The sequence below is a fragment of the Pantherophis guttatus genome, chromosome 2 (assembly GCF_059756535.1).
Source record: "Pantherophis guttatus breed Tessera chromosome 2, ASM5975653v1, whole genome shotgun sequence".
In the NCBI taxonomy this organism is placed as follows: domain Eukaryota; kingdom Metazoa; phylum Chordata; class Lepidosauria; order Squamata; family Colubridae; genus Pantherophis; species Pantherophis guttatus.
The window spans coordinates 43,402,081-43,420,052 of record NC_142064.1 but is presented as its reverse complement, the minus strand read 5'-3'; the positions used below and the strand labels follow the sequence as shown (position 1 = coordinate 43,420,052).

General features: G+C 32.6%; 1 protein-coding gene across 7 annotated transcripts in view; it reads left to right on the top strand.

Annotated features, from left to right (window-relative positions):
* ARB2A (ARB2 cotranscriptional regulator A) overlaps positions 1–17,972 on the top strand; it is a 231,421-nt gene that overhangs the window by 111,030 nt on the left and 102,419 nt on the right. For all 7 annotated transcript variants that reach the window (XM_087885890.1, XM_087885891.1, XM_060690615.2 and 4 more), the window contains exon 8: positions 5,007–5,126. In XM_087885890.1, the coding sequence (XP_087742016.1) occupies positions 5,007–5,126 (120 nt within the window). The remainder of the gene's footprint in view (positions 1–5,006; positions 5,127–17,972) is intronic.

Here is a 17,972-nt window from a genome sequence, read left to right as displayed (position 1 = left end):
ACCTATTTTGTTAATTCACAAGATTTACTAATGCAATGGAGTGTGGCTTATGAATATTTGGTTTTTATGTTTTTTTTAAAGAGCTTAGGAGTTTATCATATTAAGTATGTGTGTTTTCTGTCAATTATATGTAAAGAAGAAACCATTGGAAGAATACTGTAATTTTCAGTTTATAAATTTGTATTATAGATAAAAAAATCGCTTATATTTCTTACTACAAAATTATTTTATCTTCAGAGTATTCTTTCATTTAATTTCCAGCTCAGTGGAATGACAAATGTTTTAATAATTACTGACTTATAATAAGATATATGATTCTTTCTTTTTCAGTAATATAAGAACTAAAATATCAAAATTAAGAACAGCACTTATTAATTTTTCATTGTGTTAAATAGTATATTGAATTCTATTAATAAAATATTTCATTTTTAAAATGTGGCTTAATTTGTCAGAATGTGCATGAATCTTTTGTTAAAAGCAGTTGGTTAGATAATGGGCAAGGAGGAATAGAATAGAATAGAATAGAATAGAATAGAATAGAATAGAATAGAATAGAATAGAATAGAATAGAATAGAATAGAATATTCTTTATTGGCCAAGTGTGATTGGACACACAAGTAATTTGTCTCCAATGCATAAACTCTCAGTGCACATACAAACAGCAAAGTTATATCATCGAAAGATACCAATAATAGGAAGGAATGATAAAGTAATAGGAAAGATGAGAATGATAATAATAATACAGCCCTACTACATCGTTAAAAATCCTTAGGCATGAAACAGTGCTGTGGGGAATTAGGTGTTCAGTAGAGTGATGGCATGGGGGTCTGTGTCCAGTTTTGGCATGCAATGCCCTATAGCCGTGATGGCAAATCTATGGCACGTGTGCCACCTGTGGCACATGTAGCCATATCAGAGGGCACCCCAGCTCCAGCGCGCTGGCCAGATAATTTTCGGGCCTTCTGGGCCCACCAGAAGTAGGGAAACAGGCCTGGGGATGAGGTGGGGAAGGCCCGTTTTTCTTTCTCACCTGGGTCCAGATCCTCTCTATGCATCTGGGGAGGGCGAAAACAGCTTTCCCCACTCCCTTGGAGGCCCTCCAGAGGCCCAAAATTGCCCATTTCCCAACTTCTGGTTGGACAGGAAGTGACATTTTTTGCTGTCCCCAGTCACCAGAGACTCCTAGAAAGGCTCTGGAGGCTGGGGACAGCAAAAAAGTCACTTTCTGTCCAACTGGAAGTTGGGAAACGGGCCGTTTCAGGCCTCCGAGGGGGTGGGGAAGGCTATTTTCACCCTTCCCAGATACCTAGAGAGGATCTGGAGCCAGGTGAGAAAGAAAAACAGGCCTAGTGGGCCATCGCGTGCCAGGAGTGGAGGGCTGGAAGGGGGGGTCGCATGCGCGGGGCGGGGTGCATAGAATTATGGGTGTGGGCATGTGCGCGCGTGAACCTCCCCGCCCCCCCCTCCTGGCACGCAATGGCAAAAAGGTTAGCCATCACTGCCCTATAGCAACATCCTGAGGGGAGGAGTTGAAATAGTTTATGTTGAGTTTATTTATATTTATTAAACAATTTATTTAGAAATCAACTATTGTTGATAACTTATTTTTAACCATAAAATTAACATTACCAGCAGTTAGTCATTTTTGTCACCAAGTCGTAATGAAAGTGAAATATATTGTTACTCAGCTTTCCATAGTTTGTCCTTTTAACTCCTTTACTGCAAAGAATTTTGATGCACTTAGAACTCTGCTTCTCAAATTTTCCATAAAAATATATCTGATTTCCTTCATTTTTCCTTTAAAGCTTTGGAATATGTGTTGTAGTTTCTTTGCCTCTACTGGAAGTAACTAGTTTTATAAAACAAGTTTGCCAAAGTGCTTAAGATGGTATTTAAGAGGTTTGATGTTTTTAACCTCCTTGATTAAAGTGTATAATACTTATGTGAGAATAAAATTTATGTGAGAATAAGCTGAATTCTTAGTGAATTATCCAACATTGAACACATAGTAAGACAAGGATATGTAATTTCCCTGTAATTGTTTAATATTTATGGATAACTGTATAAGGAATGCTTCAAATGACATTAATTTTTTTATTATAGATGTAAATGCAAATATTCCTCTGTATAAAGAAAATGTCTTGCGGGTATCTGAAAACTGATATAAAGTCAGCCTGGAAAGAAAACCAATTGATTTAAAATTAAAATATTTGTATAACTCTGGGATAATAACCTTTCCCATTGGACTTTGGGCAAGTTGCCAAATATCTAACTCCTCAAGAAGTTAGATACTGTAGGTGGGGCAGTTTTTTTACTTTGGTATGTGTTAAATTTATACAATATCCTGGCTTTCATCCAGGAGTTCATGTTGATGTATAGAGCACCTCCTTCTCCAGTTTTCCCCCACAAATCCCTGTGAGATAGACTGAACAGTAATAACTGTCTCAAAATCATCAAGTGAACTTTTGTGACCAAAGGAGACTATATCATATGGCAATGAAATGATATAGCCAAGGAATTAATGGACCAAGATGATTTTTGAGAAGTTACCTGCTTGTGCACTTGGTAATTCCCTTGACTTCTGGCACATGAAAATAACTGAGAGCATTACATATTCTGAAGCAGCCTCTATTCCCAGTACAGTTTTTAGAGCCCATGGTTTACCATAGGTATGTGAACCATAAGATGGGAAGAATGGTACAAGTCTATGTTGGGGAGGGGAAGTGTCCCCCCCCCTTTTTTTTGTTTGTTATAAAGGACAAAACTAGTCTGAAAAATGGTTTTAAAATATTGAAATTGAGGCACCTCAGGAATATGGGTGGAGGGAGAGTTATTGAAATTGTGACACAATTGTGATACAAGCATTGTGTAGCTACAATAATTACTGCTATCTACATAGTAGCTATTTTGAACACTACAGAGCTCCCTCTTACCACTTTGATTGACTACTTGGCTTATTTAATTGTATATTTCTCAGTTTATTATTGTATGCATGAAGAGCTATGAGAATGAAGTAGTTGCTGGATGAGAGATATTTTTTTTCTCTGTGTATATACTGTAGCACAGGGATTTTCTTATTTTTTTGCATTCAATTTTTTTATTATATAGTGCTGCAACAGTTTGTATTATCTATTAGAACTGAATATGATCTCTGAAAGCAATGTTTCTTAAGAGTGGTCCAAGAACATCTCGAGAATCTCCTAGATGAGATCTGTAAAATCAAAATTATTTACTAGTTATTGAAGTCATTTGCATATTTTGGAAGCAACATCACTCCTCTCATTATTTTTTACTTATTTTTGTAAATGTAGTGTTACTTTTTACAGTAAAAGAATATTCTACAAAAGTCAGTAAAAGAATATTCTACAAAAGTTTCAATTTTAATTGTTAATATGGTAAATACTGATAAATGTAATCTATACAATCAAACCAGTGGTGGGTTTCAAAACTTTTTACTACCGGTTCTGTGGGCGTGGCTTGGTGGGCATGGCAGGGGAAGGATACTGTAAAATCTCCATTCCCACCCCACTCCAGGGGAAGGTTACTGCAAAATCCCCATTTCCTCCCGATCAGCTGGGACTAGGGAGGCAGAGAATACATGCGGGCGGGGCCAGTCAGAATTTTTACTACCAGTTCTCCGAACTACTCAAAATTTTCGCTACCAGTTCTCCAGAACTGGTCAGAACCTGCTGAAACCCACCTCTGAATCAAACACTCTTTTGGCATTCTTCATAATTTTTAAAAGTGGGAAGGGTTTCTGAGAGTAAAAACTTTAAGAAACACCGGTTTAAAGTACAGTAGAATAAAAATAAGGAAGAATGTAATTACTGGTGAAAATGTTGATTTTAGCATAGCAAAAAAACCCCACAACATACTGTCTAAATCGAATATTTTTAAATGGAGTCACTGTAGAACAAAATCCTTGAAGAAGACTGAATAGTCACCCTCAAAGATTGAATTGTGGTCTTTTTTTAATGTAAATCAAGAAAGGGCAAATCATTTTATGCTTGTAGTATTGATATCCTAAATGGTAATTAATATTGATAATATAAATATTGATAATCTTTCTTTCCCTATTTTCAATACTATAAGCCATCTAAATAATAGTATGTTTATCTTTAATCATACATACAACATCACTGTATACCATTTTTTAACAATATACATTTTTTATAACTTATAAACTTTATAAAGTAAAAGTATGGGCAATCAATAACTCCTAAACTAGATTTTAGTGGGGTGTCTAGTTACCTCAGGCTTCAGCACAGGACAAACAACATTTCCCAATAATTTATTCCTGTCCATCTCTACCAAAGACCCCTCTATAATATACCCAGAGCTCCCAATGTGTTCTATCAAAGAAGCTATTTTTTCTAGTAGGATACTGAAATGTAGATTAAAGAAGGGGAAGAACAGTATTAGTACCCCATCATCTGATCCCAACAACTGTACTTTAGTTAATTTAATTTAATTTAATTTCAGTTTATTACAATGTTGTATTAATAAGATAGCCCAAAGTTAGGATCATAAAAGGCTTTCGAGAATCATTATCCAGTATTTTTTGTTTTGTTTTGTTCTGTTTTGTTTTGTTCTGAGAAAATAAGGGTAATCATAACCTGTTGTAAGCCCCTAAAAAATGTTTGTATCTTGAAAACAGGCATTAGGATTTAATATATACTATATTATATTATACTCGGAGATAAACTGGTCTTTAAATTAGATTTGTTGTTCTCCTTCACTGAAAAAAGGACTATCTATTTAATTTTCACAGATGTTTACATTTTAAATTTTACATGTTATTACATAATCCTTGCTGCCTTGTATGTAATATCTTCCTTCTTGTAAGCTTACATTATTTAAGTTCATTTCATGGAATGTTTTAATTGCTGGTTTTATTATACACCTCCCAGAGTCACTTAGTATGGGATGGGCAGTCATATAAATTTGACAAACAAACAAACAAATGTACAACAAATTAAATGTTATTTTCCACCTTCTCTTTTTAGGAAAATGGCTCTCCTGAAGAACATGCAATTTATGTATGGGACCACTTTATCTCTCAGTCGTTAGCTGAAAATGTATTTGTTGTTGCTCATAGTTATGGTGGACTGGCATTTGTGGAATTGGTAAGTTATATCATTTTGCGATTCCATATATTGCTTTGAGCATATATTTGCAATAATTAGGCCTTTCTTTTTTCTTTTTCAATATATATGCTTGCATCTGATTCTTTTCCATGTAGAGAATATATTCAGTTTTGTTCCTTTGCTAACTAGAAAAGTGCAAGTAACTGCATAAACTGAAGATGTGAATCTTAATACTCTGCTGTGGACCTGATTTCTAAAAATACTTGTCTGGTTTATTTACTTAAGAAAAGTATGTGGTCACCATCTTCAGCAAATAACTCTGGGTGGCTTACAATAAAATACAACAAAATAACATAAATACAAATAAAATACAATAAATGAAAACATAAATGAAAACAATAAAAGTAACATAAATGCAAATAAAATATAATAAGTATATGTGGAATGCAAAATACCAACGGCATAATCCTCAATCAACATATTTATCACTGTTGGGATCTCCTGAGAACCTGGCTGTTACGTTTGTGAGAAAAATAAGATTTTTACAGACTTTTGGAAACCCAACAAGATTAGGCCAACAAGATCTCCAGGGAGAGGATATTTAACAGGCTAGGTGCCACAATAGAAGCCTCTTTTCCTAGGTCCAGGAAGATGGAACTGTTTCATTGAGTAGACCCAGAACAAATCCACTCTGCTCAGTAGATAAAAACTTATATGTAAAATGTATAAATGTCTGTTCTCTTTTCTGTTTCACTTTTGTAATGTTTCATTGATTGCACTAGTTGTGTAATCTGATTTTTTTCTATGCAAAAAATGAAATAAATTCTTCCACATACGATATACATAATCATTTTTATATAACATCATTTTTATATTACATTAACAGTAGCAAAGCTTTCTAAAATAATCAAGATGTTTAGTTTAAACAGCTTTAATAAGTTTAATATGTGCTATTTAATTTAATTTAAATTTAAGCTCCACTTGTAATATAGAGAAAGTATTGCCATAGTTACTAATATATCAGTTATACAGATAGAAATTAAAATACAGCTTTAAAACTCATTTCTGTTAGGATATTGGTATAAGATGCAGTTCTTTTTTTATATATGTAGAGATAACCGAGTTAAAACATTTACGTGAAAACATTTTTTTCAATTATTCTTTGATTACATAATAAATGAGATGAAATGAAATGGGAGAACACAGAAGATTTTGCTATACTTGTTTACTGGAATTTACTAAACTATATGTCTGGAACTACTAGGCAAGACATAGTTAAAGTTTCATTTTACAATTTTAGTTATTCAATACCTACATCATCCAAAAACTGTAATTTTTTGTGCAATGATCAAATCACTTAATATACTAAAACATATAAAAGTGTATATAAATACTTTGAAAACCAACAATAAAAACTGCAGGACTAAGTTTGCTTTGGCTTCCAGTGTTTGACAAAATTATCCTTTTCAAAATGTTACATGCTATTCATATTATGAATTGTGGATTGAAAAATATTAATTATTGGATTAGTGACATAAAGATTTGGCTGACATGACTAGCTGTTTTTATGTTTACATTTCTAATAATCAGGAAACGATGCCTAATCAGTAAGCAAACTCTTTTATTTAAATTCTGAATAGCATTTTAAATGATCCATATGATTTTCAAATTTTTGTTGCAATCTTTGATTTTAGTTTAATCTCTTTAAAATAATATAAAAATCTGTAAGTAAGACATATAAAATACAGAATATGATTCTTTATGGACTCAAGTATAAGAAATGTTTTGAATTTGTATTGCTTCTTCCATTACCATCCCTCTATCCATTTACAGCTCTTGGCTTGAGATGGCATGGCTAACAGATGACCAACGTGTCATTCCCATTTTGCTTGTTTCTCTTGTCATGCTGGTGGATATCTCTTCACTTTTGTTCTTCTTTAATATAACGCTTACAGATGTTTCAGAACACAATTTGACTTCTGACCTTGGGGCTTCTAAGGTCAGGGTACTCAGGGCCTGTGAAATTATCACAAGCAGAGCTTAAAAAAAAATTTCCCCATTGCAGAAAATAAGCAATAAGTAAGAAGTTAAAAAGGAGCTTTGTCAGATAGACAAGATGGTCTCAGTAAGGGTCAGCTTCTATAGTCTGCTGTCTCTGCAGGAGGCATGTGCATGGGAAGAAGAATTTAATATACAACTCTAGCACATCACGAATGTATCACAATGCAAAACTAGATCTAAAGAATAAATTTGAAAGAAGAGTAGGTTTAAAGTCTAAATATGCTATGAAAGAGGATCAATACACTTAATAGGGATTGGCAAACATTAAGCAGCAAGCATATCTGGGTTTTTTTCTTTGACTTAAAAAAAACTATAGATGCTTACTGAATAAAACATATACTTAACAATGAAACTACAGTGACTATATTTTTAAAAAAATCAGCTGAAGACATTCAATATGAAATGAACTTTTTTCTCTACATAAAACCCAAGTTTTACAAAATATGATTCTTGGATGTCAGAAATATTCCAATGCCCCTTACCAAATCATAATACTAAAACAAAAAGTTTTAAGGAAGATATGAATTTTTTAAAAAGCCAGAAGGGAAAGCGAAATCAGGCATTGAGAAAGAGTTTGTATGGATAGCCTGGAATTTGAGATAGTGTCAGGACATTTGAGTTTCAGCAAGATGCTTCTTCATATATCTCCCAAGAAAGAGAAAACAATCTGATTCTTAATGTTTACAGGCATCAGAGCAAAAGCAAAGCTACTTGATTTCAATTTTGATAATAGCTTTGTACAATAAGAGGTTATGTTCTTTACCAGAAAATTGTGAAGAGCATATGAAGGGGCTGGATGAAAGATTCAGATAGAATATCTTTTTACATTGAGTTTAAATCTCCAGCATCACATGAATTACATTTTAGGACACTGAAGGAATTTTTTGATAAACCAGTCAAATCCCCAGATACTATCTTTAAGAAATGTTATGCCTGTGTTTGTTTTACAAGAAAAAAAAATGGGTCCAAGGAAGTATAGTCAATCTAGTGTATGTATGTATGTATGTATGTATGTATGTATGTATGTATGTATGTATGTATATATATATATATCTGGGAAAATTCTAGAAGAGATCATAAATAAAGCTATAATTATAAAGTTAATTAGCAGAGGTCAGCCTGGATTTGTCAAGAACAACCTGCCAGACAAATGTTAATACAGAACATCCTTAGAAGACTATGGGAATACTTTAAATTTTTGTTTTGTTTTGTTTCAGCAAAGCGTTTTGGCAGAGTAGCCTATGCTACTCTGATTAGCAAGCTAACTAGAATAGAATAGAATAGAATTCTTTATTGGCCAAGTGTGATTGGACACACAAGGAATTTGTCTTAGATAGCATGGCAGTTGTGTGGCTTTCTGGCTGCTTGGAAATTGTGCTCAAATAACGTTCATTAAATTTTTCAATTAAATTGATCTGACACATTAAGAGGAGTGCCACAAAATTAAGTCCTCAGATCTCTCCACTTTAATGTTTTTATAAATAACTTGGTTGAAGAGTAGAAGATGCAAATAATACAGAATTGGAATGAAATAATTAATACTCTGGAAGAAGGAAATAAAATTCAAAATGAACCTTTTAAGTTAGAGAAAGGAGACAAAAGTAATAGAATAAAATCTAATAATTGAAATACACATGTACCAGATTAGGATTAGCTGTGTTATTAATAAATTATGAATCTGGGACAACCTCCCCAACTAACAAATGTTATTAAAAGGCATAGGCTTTTGTTTAATTAGATGCATAGAGTAGTTGAATGAATCAGGATTTAAATTGGGGTGAGGTGGAGGAAATGTTTGTGGGGAGGGAGATGCAGATAGGTTCATTATGATTTCAGGTAAAGGAGAAATTTCAGGGGTAATAGTTGTGAAAGTGTTGCTTTAGGAGAGCCATCTATTTATCCATTGCTGTGTCACTGATTTGCAGGTATAGGTTATTGCCAAAGATAAAATAGTTATGTATGACTACAAAATCACATAGATTGGTGATAAGGTGTGCTATGTTTATTTATATGTTTATTCATTTGTTTTAATTGATTTGGTGCTGCCCGACTTTAGAACAACTCTGAAGTTGAGATTATCTTCCTAGATTAAAGTCCATGTTTAATTTAATTTATTTGATTAGGTGCTACTCAACTCCAAACAATCTGTTTCTGGTGTGTGTTTGGGAAAGATACTGCTATGTAATGCTTAAACATCCATGATAGTTACAAGGATATTTGTTGGGATGGGGGTTGCTAATGGATTTCCATTTTCTTAGGAAATAAACTAGTGTCTCCTACATAGCTGGGACTGTTGGTAGCATAAGGTTTGAATAGAGTCCTTGAAATGTGATATTCCAGCTGTGATGATTTTCATCCTTGAAACAATGGGGATGGCCTTGGTGTCCTGGTTTGCGTATTTTGGGATGTAGATAGAAAATACCAGATTGTTGCTGTAGAATGTTTTCATTTTATATGAAGGAAATTCTTAGGAAATTCTTTTATGAAATTGTGTAGTTTTTTTGTATGTTGCACTGAAATCTGAGGATTAAATTTGGTCAAACATGGTGTTAGAAAGTGGTCTCTTAGCATAATGTACCTTATTTCTAATGACAGTTCTTTGACTATAATGTGATAATCATCCTTGTATATCATCTCCTTCTGCCCTGCTGAGATTGTTGCATAAGGGGAGTATTTATTGATGACTGTAGTTTGAACTTGATGCAAGTATTCAATATAGAAATGCAATTTATTGTTAACATCTGTCTGGAAGTGTTCACACAACATTTAATTTTTTATGCTTTTGAAATCTATAGTTGTATGTTATCTCAGGATTGACAATGGTTGTATATTTGCCTTCTGTCTTTTCTTGAAAGTATTCCTTAACTCTTAAGGGGTAAAATATGTTTCAAAATCCTCACACAGTTGTATATTTTTTGGTGGGGAGGAATTCATTGGATTAAAAGGATAAGCCTTATGCAAGAATTGACTCTTCACAGTGGCTGAATGTGTGGCTGGATAGATTCACAATATTAAAGGTCTGAGGATGGAAACTTTAAGAGATCACGCTCTGCTCACTGCAGGATCCATTAAACATTCAGACTCCAATGAAGGAAATCTTACCATTTTTGTCACAACCTATTTCACTGGCTGACATCTCATACCGAGAGGAAGACCCTGCTAACATGTAGACTATATCTACCTCCTTATAGTTTTATCCTGTTGGTTCTAGTTCTACCCTGTATGACAACAAAGCATAACAAATACTTACAGACCACTATTATAGGTATTCCTTGTTTACCATTTACTCACTTTTTTATAATCTGTTCTCCAGTATTGAAGACAGAACTAATCTCTAATTCTCTGATCTTCCATTTTTACAAATAATATTCTGCATTATTCTTGGACTTGAGTTTCACCTTTGTGTGTACTTAAGGTTAATATTGTTAATTATTAAAATAAGATTATAAAAGATGGTAATACCAAAATAATCCTGTGCAAATGTATGTGTGAGAGAGCTTCTTAATTCTGAACCATCACACATCAGCCATGATCTAATGCAGCTTAGGTTATCACTTATACTTGCAAATAAGTAAGCAATGTTGGAGATGCCATCAAGAAAGAGGACTGGACCTTGGTACAGTCTGTTAACTTCTGAACAAGGCTAATTATAGTCTTCTATATGTCATCGTTAAAACAAAAAGCAGCATACAGAAATAAGCATGAATAATATTTAGGCTAAATAGGCTTTCTCATATTTTCTCCAGCAATATGAGTGAATTACTGTAAGCTGTAGTTTTACATTGATCCATTTGGACAAATCATAATTAAAGTTAATCATAATTTCACCCAGTTTGCATATAAAGAGAAGTCAGAGTTAATTCAAAACAGGGAACAAATGCTTCTGATTTCCTTACAATCAGATGGGATCATTCCTGAATAATAAAACAAGGCCTAACACTATAACCAAATGAGGCCATAATGCTGCAATTTCATATATTACCATATGTGGGGTTCTTTCTTGTTAGATTCCAATGATAACATCACTGAACAATCCATTTTCACTTTTTTGAAGATTCAGGAAGCCCATACAATTGTGACCAACAATTCCATTGCTAAGTTGTTAAGTAAAACATCATGATACTGTGCTAGAAGTGTTGACATCAATTCCGCTGCAGTCATTAAGCACTATAACCGCAACCTGTGATTTTACCACTGGCTTCTCTGTTGATTTTGTTTGTTTGTCAGAAGCCACATTTGAAGTGTGCAACTGGTAATTGTGTCTCCATGGGATGCTACAACTGTCATAAATGCCTGCCACTTGAAAAGTGCCCACATTTCAATCAGATGAAGCAGGAATGATGTAATGGTCACGTACGTGAGGACTGGTCATAAAATTACCTTTTTCAGCTTCGTTGTAATTTTGAAAGGTCGCTAAACAGTGCAATTAAGCAAGGACTATCTGCCATTGAGAGGATAGCAGGTAAACACAATGAAGTGAAATGTAAATAAGGCTGCAAAAGTAATGAGAATATCAGAGAGGCGATCCAGAATTGTCACTGATTGTGCAGATAAGAAATTATGAATGTACACATGGACCTAGACTCCAGATGCTTATTAGAGAACATGGGTAATTAACTTTTTATGAAAAAGAATATATAATTTTAAGAAATCACTACACTAAGTGTTCCATACTGGCCCACATATAAAATATATTGGGGTTTTTTTATGCCTTCCAGTCAGTGTTGATTCCTGGTGATTGTCTAGACAAGTCCCTGTAGTTTTCTACAGGCAAGATTACAGAAGTGGTTTGCCATGGCCGCCTTCCTAAGGTTGAGAGAGACTGACAGGCCCAAGGTCACCCAGCTGGCTTTGTATCTAAGTGGGACTAATACTCAAAATCTCCCAGCTTCTAACTTGATGCCTTAATCATTTACACAAAACTGGCTCATAAAATATATTCAGAGATTAACATTTTTTGCTAACTGGAGTTTTTAACTGAAATAATTAAAAGAGGTTGCTAAACTTAGTGATAGTGCAAATTCTATCATTCAACATATAAATACATTTTTTAAAATCCTAAATGCTGGCTTGGTAAAAATGCTATATAAGATGCCAGATGAACATATCAAACAAACAAAAATATTATTATGATGTGTGCTTCTCTAATTTTCTTCTGAAATGTTTTTTATGTCACAGACATGGTAGAAATTACTACCAATTACTACTTTGGCAAAAGAAGGTTGTATTTGGTTAAAATTAAACAAAATGGAATGCCACGTGCTTAATATTATACAATAATACATCAAAGAAAAACAGGGAACAGGGAGCTTTTAGGCAGGTTTGACTTCTCTTCAAAAACCGGTATTCAGTCACATGCTTGGACCTTTTTAGCAATAGGAATATAAAGCAAATCACAATAACTAGTGTTGTTTATGTTAGTCTATGTGTTGTTTCTTTAGACTTGCAAAATTTATTGAAAATAGGTGCAAAACAAACCATGACTTCTAACCAACAATAGTCCCTGGTTTGTATATTGTTACAGATATAAACATAACATAAAAGGACTTTCTGCTGTTATTTAGACATTCTTAACTGGTAGAAGAAATTAGGTGGATGCACTAAAATATCATGCAGATGAGCAAGCATACTAACCATTCATAGTAACTTGTGGTGGCACACATGTGTTACATGTAGGTGCACCAGACATGGGATAGCACAGGCCTGGATCACTGTTGGAAGTGCTCATTTGCATTAACTGGTCCTCTCCTGAGCAGTGTGTTTGGAAACAGCAGCTGGACATTTGTTTTCAGATTACTGTGTCAGCTGCAGAATACTTTCAGGCGTCACCAGCCACGGAGCATCCTATAGTTATAGTTCCTGATAGAACAGTGATTTTCTATGAAATCAGCAGTGATGAAGAGGATGGGATGAGGAGAACGGGACGACAGACATTGGACGGACTTCCAGTGTTTAAACGCAATGCAGATTCTAAAAATTTTCATTATCTCCACCATTTGAATGATCTTTTGAACCACACTGTTAGGCTAGTTGCTGCCTTCTTTGCTTGAGTATACTTGTATTATGATATTATGTAATTTAACACCATGCTGTATAACAGCAATTCAATTCCTGTAAGTGTCCATTCTATGGAATGTATAAATGTTGATTCTGTGTTAAATTATTTCTCCTAGGGTTTTTATCCAAATTACAATTTGAAAGTCACTGTTCAGAAGTCTTCAAAACAGGTTTTCTTATATTAGTGTTTCCCCTATTCTTTTCAATGAATTCTACATTTGAATTTATATTTCTGCAGAAATGCATATACTTAGTTTCTAGAAATAGAAACTAATTTGCAGACATGTTTAATAAATCATGCTGTATTTAAAAATTTAAGAAATAAACAATGTAATTTCTTGTATATATGATTTAATGAAAAAATCCTATATAATTGAAGTTATATAGTTACTGTCCAGAGTGTAAGGATGTACATTTCCAACAACAGAATTAAAGATTTAATTTATTTTAAATGTAGAATGTGTGTAAAAAAATCATACAATTTAAATCCTAATCATTTTTATTTTTTTAAAAAAGCATCTCAGCCTTGCTGAGGCCAAGAGCAATGAAAGTTCATCATTATATTTCAAAGTTTGAGTTGTACTTGCCAGATATAGATCTTTACAGTCGTTTTCACCTAGCTGGGGAAAGTAACTAGTTTAAAAGTTCAGCTAAAACTTGAAGGATTCATCATTATATATTTACTGTCTGAGGCTGGTATAGCTGTAAGGTTTTTCAGATTCCATTGATCTAGTGCGCATGTTCCCTCCCTAGGTGTAGGACGTGCTTCTATTTGCATAAGGCCCTGGGCAAGGTTCTTTCTTGCATTGATTGGCCTGTCCAAGAGAGCCTGATGTGTTCTTGCATTGATCACTGCCTTTTCTTGGAAGAGAGTGTTATACTGAGTTCACCTCAAATATTCTAGGGAGAAGGTAAAACTTTACTGCAGATGTCTCAATTTTATTCCAACATTCTTTTTGAGTACAAGTTTTTTTCCTGTTTATAGAACATCTGTCTCTCTTCTTTAGATAGCTTTCTTCAGTTTAGTGTACCATATTCTTATTTAGTTTGGAAAAAAATCTATTTAGTTGTCAGGACATATACCACTTTCTCATTTCTATTTTATTTTGAAGTAATGAATTTGCCTTCTAGGGAAAAAAAAAGCCTGCATCCTTTTTAAACATTTAGAAACCTATACATACATCTTTTTATGTTTGGGTATGAACCTAAGCTTTTAAATCCCTTGGTAACATTATTCTTCAGTTTGAAATATTACTTTAAATTGGCTTCAGCATATAGTGCTGATGTGTAAAATTCTATTGATGTCAGTAATATATGATTATAAAATAAATCAGAAAGTTAAACTTGCTAGAATAAGAAAACATTTTAAGTGTTATTTTTCTATATTTAAGATTTATACTAAAATCCTACCCCAGAATTAATCGACATAAATTTTCTTGCATTTATTTAAATACTTACTCCAGAGTAATCCCACTATATCAGCAAAATATATTAAAGCAATTCCATGAATTACTTTGTACTGTAGTGTTTTGTAGAACAAGATTTAAGCAATGATTTATAAAAATAATATTTGTTCAAAAGAATCGGAACTGGAGTTTTATTCATTTTGGCACAGCAGATCCTAATACTGAAAAAACAAGAAACTAATGTGTCATGAAATTTGCTATGATATTATAGATTACTACACCAATATAGCAGCCATTCCAGTATATAGTTACCTCCTGATTATAAAATTATCGTCACATTTTCTAATCTTAAAATTATTGAAGACCAGATTCCAGGTTTGCCTTCAGATTTTCTTCCTAAAATTTTTTTTCAGTGTATTTAAATGTTTTAGTATCACTTAAAAGTATGTAAAAACAAACAATATTATTAATCACAAGGTCTTTTTTTTTAATTCAATAGATAATATTCATGACAGAATCTAGAATCCTTTGGAAAACCATTGATTTGTAAATATGAATTAAAACCATGCCTTTTAATTTTTCTGTTTATGATGCATGATGTTTGAGATTTCTTTGATTGATATTTTTTAATACTATGATTAAAATATTGTTCATGTTATATCACATAAAATTCCTCATTCAAACAAAACTGAAGACTTTTCAAATGTATACATTGAAACATGAAGAAAAGTATGGATCTAATTCTCAATTTAGAAAATACCTTATGGTTGGCTGTTTCATGCTCACAATAGGCATGAAAAGTAGGCTATAAATCTACATCAAAGAATTTATATGTCATCCATAGTCTAGTTTTGGCTCATCTTTTTGAAACAAGTAATGGATTTTATTTTAGAGGGTACCCTGTTTCTGGAATAGAAAGAATTCTCATTATTTGAATAAAAATTTGGGTAAGTGCAGTTCTGGCCTTATATGTACGATACCTTCATTATTATGCAAATACACCATGAGCATAACATTTCCCAAGATGTCATTTGGCTGTTAGGATCTTTAGAAAATGGCCTCTCAAAGTCACAATGCTCATATTCCTCAAGAAAGCAATATAATACCTAAAAAGTGCCTATCTTCTTTTCTATATGAATAATGAATGTAATAGGAAAAGCCATTATTAAAATAGGAGAATACATTGACCTGTGAGTTGTATTTGAAAACTGCATCTGCGTTTCTTATTTGTAGTAACTGCTGACAGTTCTCCTGCACTGGTAAATGAACATGCAAGAATATTTTGCAATATTTTGTAATGGAAGCTATAAGTAGTTTCAGGTGCCCATAAAAAGAAAATAATTGACATATTAGAAGTATTGATCAACTATTTAGTGGTTATTATATGCCAAACATGAATAAGTAATTGGCACAATAGATTAATTTTTATTTCTCCTTATCTAATACAGTTATTCAGTATTTAATCAATGTCATGAATTAATTAAATTGGAGCATGTTTTTTTTCCAAAGGGAAATTTCGGTTGTGAGAACAATGGTCAAGCATACTATTATAATACAAAAAATGCAACCATTTAGGTAAGAGTATTGCATTCTGTGACAAAAGTAGGATCTCATAATATATGGTAGGATATGTAGTCTGCTAAGTAAAGAACAAAACCTAAATAAAATACATTAAAATAAACATTCTGCCTTTGATGTCTGTTATCTAAACCATGCTTTGGTTTGAGAAATACTTTAAAATTATCTATTTGTTAAGAGAAGTTAGTATTAACATATAACTGCAATGTTCATATGAATATGAACTTCATATTAATATATGAATTATGTTAATATTTCATTCATTGTTTCCTCAGAACTTTCAAATTAATAAAATGCAGGTTGCACATGATACATTCAAACTAATATATATAGAGAGAGACTGAATTTTGAATGCATTAAAGTTTGTCACTTCCATATGCTACGGTAAACCTATTAATGGTGATGCTTACTATTTAACTATAGTTAAGCTGGGAAAGAACTGTAGAATCACATTCTGTCCTTTTCCATACAAATTGCTGTAAATCACCTCTTACTATACAATAAGTAAGAGGGTAAGAGAGATCCAATAAGTAGGGTCAAGCTTTAGTTATCATAAATATGCTAAATATAGTAGCTGTCATAATCAAGCTTGGCAACTACCTGGACATTTATTTAAGTGAATATATTCATGGTTAAATAGCAGCTACTAGATTACGGAAAGGAAATTTCAGGGAGAACCTACAATCCTCTCCTCTGCTTAAAAAATAAATGAAATAAGATAAATAAAATAAAATAAACTATCCCTAGTATTATGTCTGCAGTCTCTGAAGGTCCCATTAACTTTAGCACTTAAAAAGAGTTTGTTCTTGAAGTTCTGTAACATGTAAAACATTGAAAGTTTTCTGTAGGGCACATCTTTCTATACATTGGCATAATGGAAAAAAAAGTCTGTTTGAGGTATTATTAACTTAGTAAAAAAGAGAGAATGTTCTGTGCCTTGCAGTCAGACAGTTGTGGCTGATTGTCTTATTGTCATAATTATGATGTTCGGTGTTTTGTATCCACTAGCAGCTGCTTTGTCAATCACATTCAATGTTAAGTCTCTTGATTAATATAAAGAGAAATATAGGGAATAGGGTTGCATGCTGCTGGTATTTTAATAACATTACAGCAAGAGTTTCATCATATATTGGATATTTTTTTCTTGCTAAAGGGTACATTATACTTAGTTTACTTGAATTTTTATATAATTTTACCTTAGCTTATATTTCTATCTTTTAATTCAAGTTGTTTTCATATCATTAATAAAGGCATTTTAACTCTTAATTTACAGTTAATTTAAAATTTATATTTAGAGTTTCGCTGCTATGGTAAAGTGCTACTTAATACTCTATTATATATTTATTTTAGTTAGCTATGGTTTTCACAGACGACCCATAGTAAGATACTGGATACATTATAAATGTTTAAGATGGAAAATGTTACACTAGTATTCCTTTACCCATTCTAGAAATAAATTAATAACTGGCTTATTCTGTGAGAATTAATTATTTCAAGTATATGTGCATTGTAAAGTAACAGAAGCAATAACAGTAATGCACAAAATTAGAAGTAGTAAGCAGCAGTCTCAATTTTATATTGCTGAAATGTTGAGTTACAAGTCAAGCTTGTTTGTTAATTATGAGCACAAAATTTTGAATAAGGTAGAAACAGCTAGCTAATTGTTTTACTATATGATAGTTTGTATAAAATTAATAAACTGTAGTACATCCAATATATTTAAATTTTTAGTGTAAAGAATACATTTTTATATAATAATTGAAAATTTATCTTGTTCTAATTT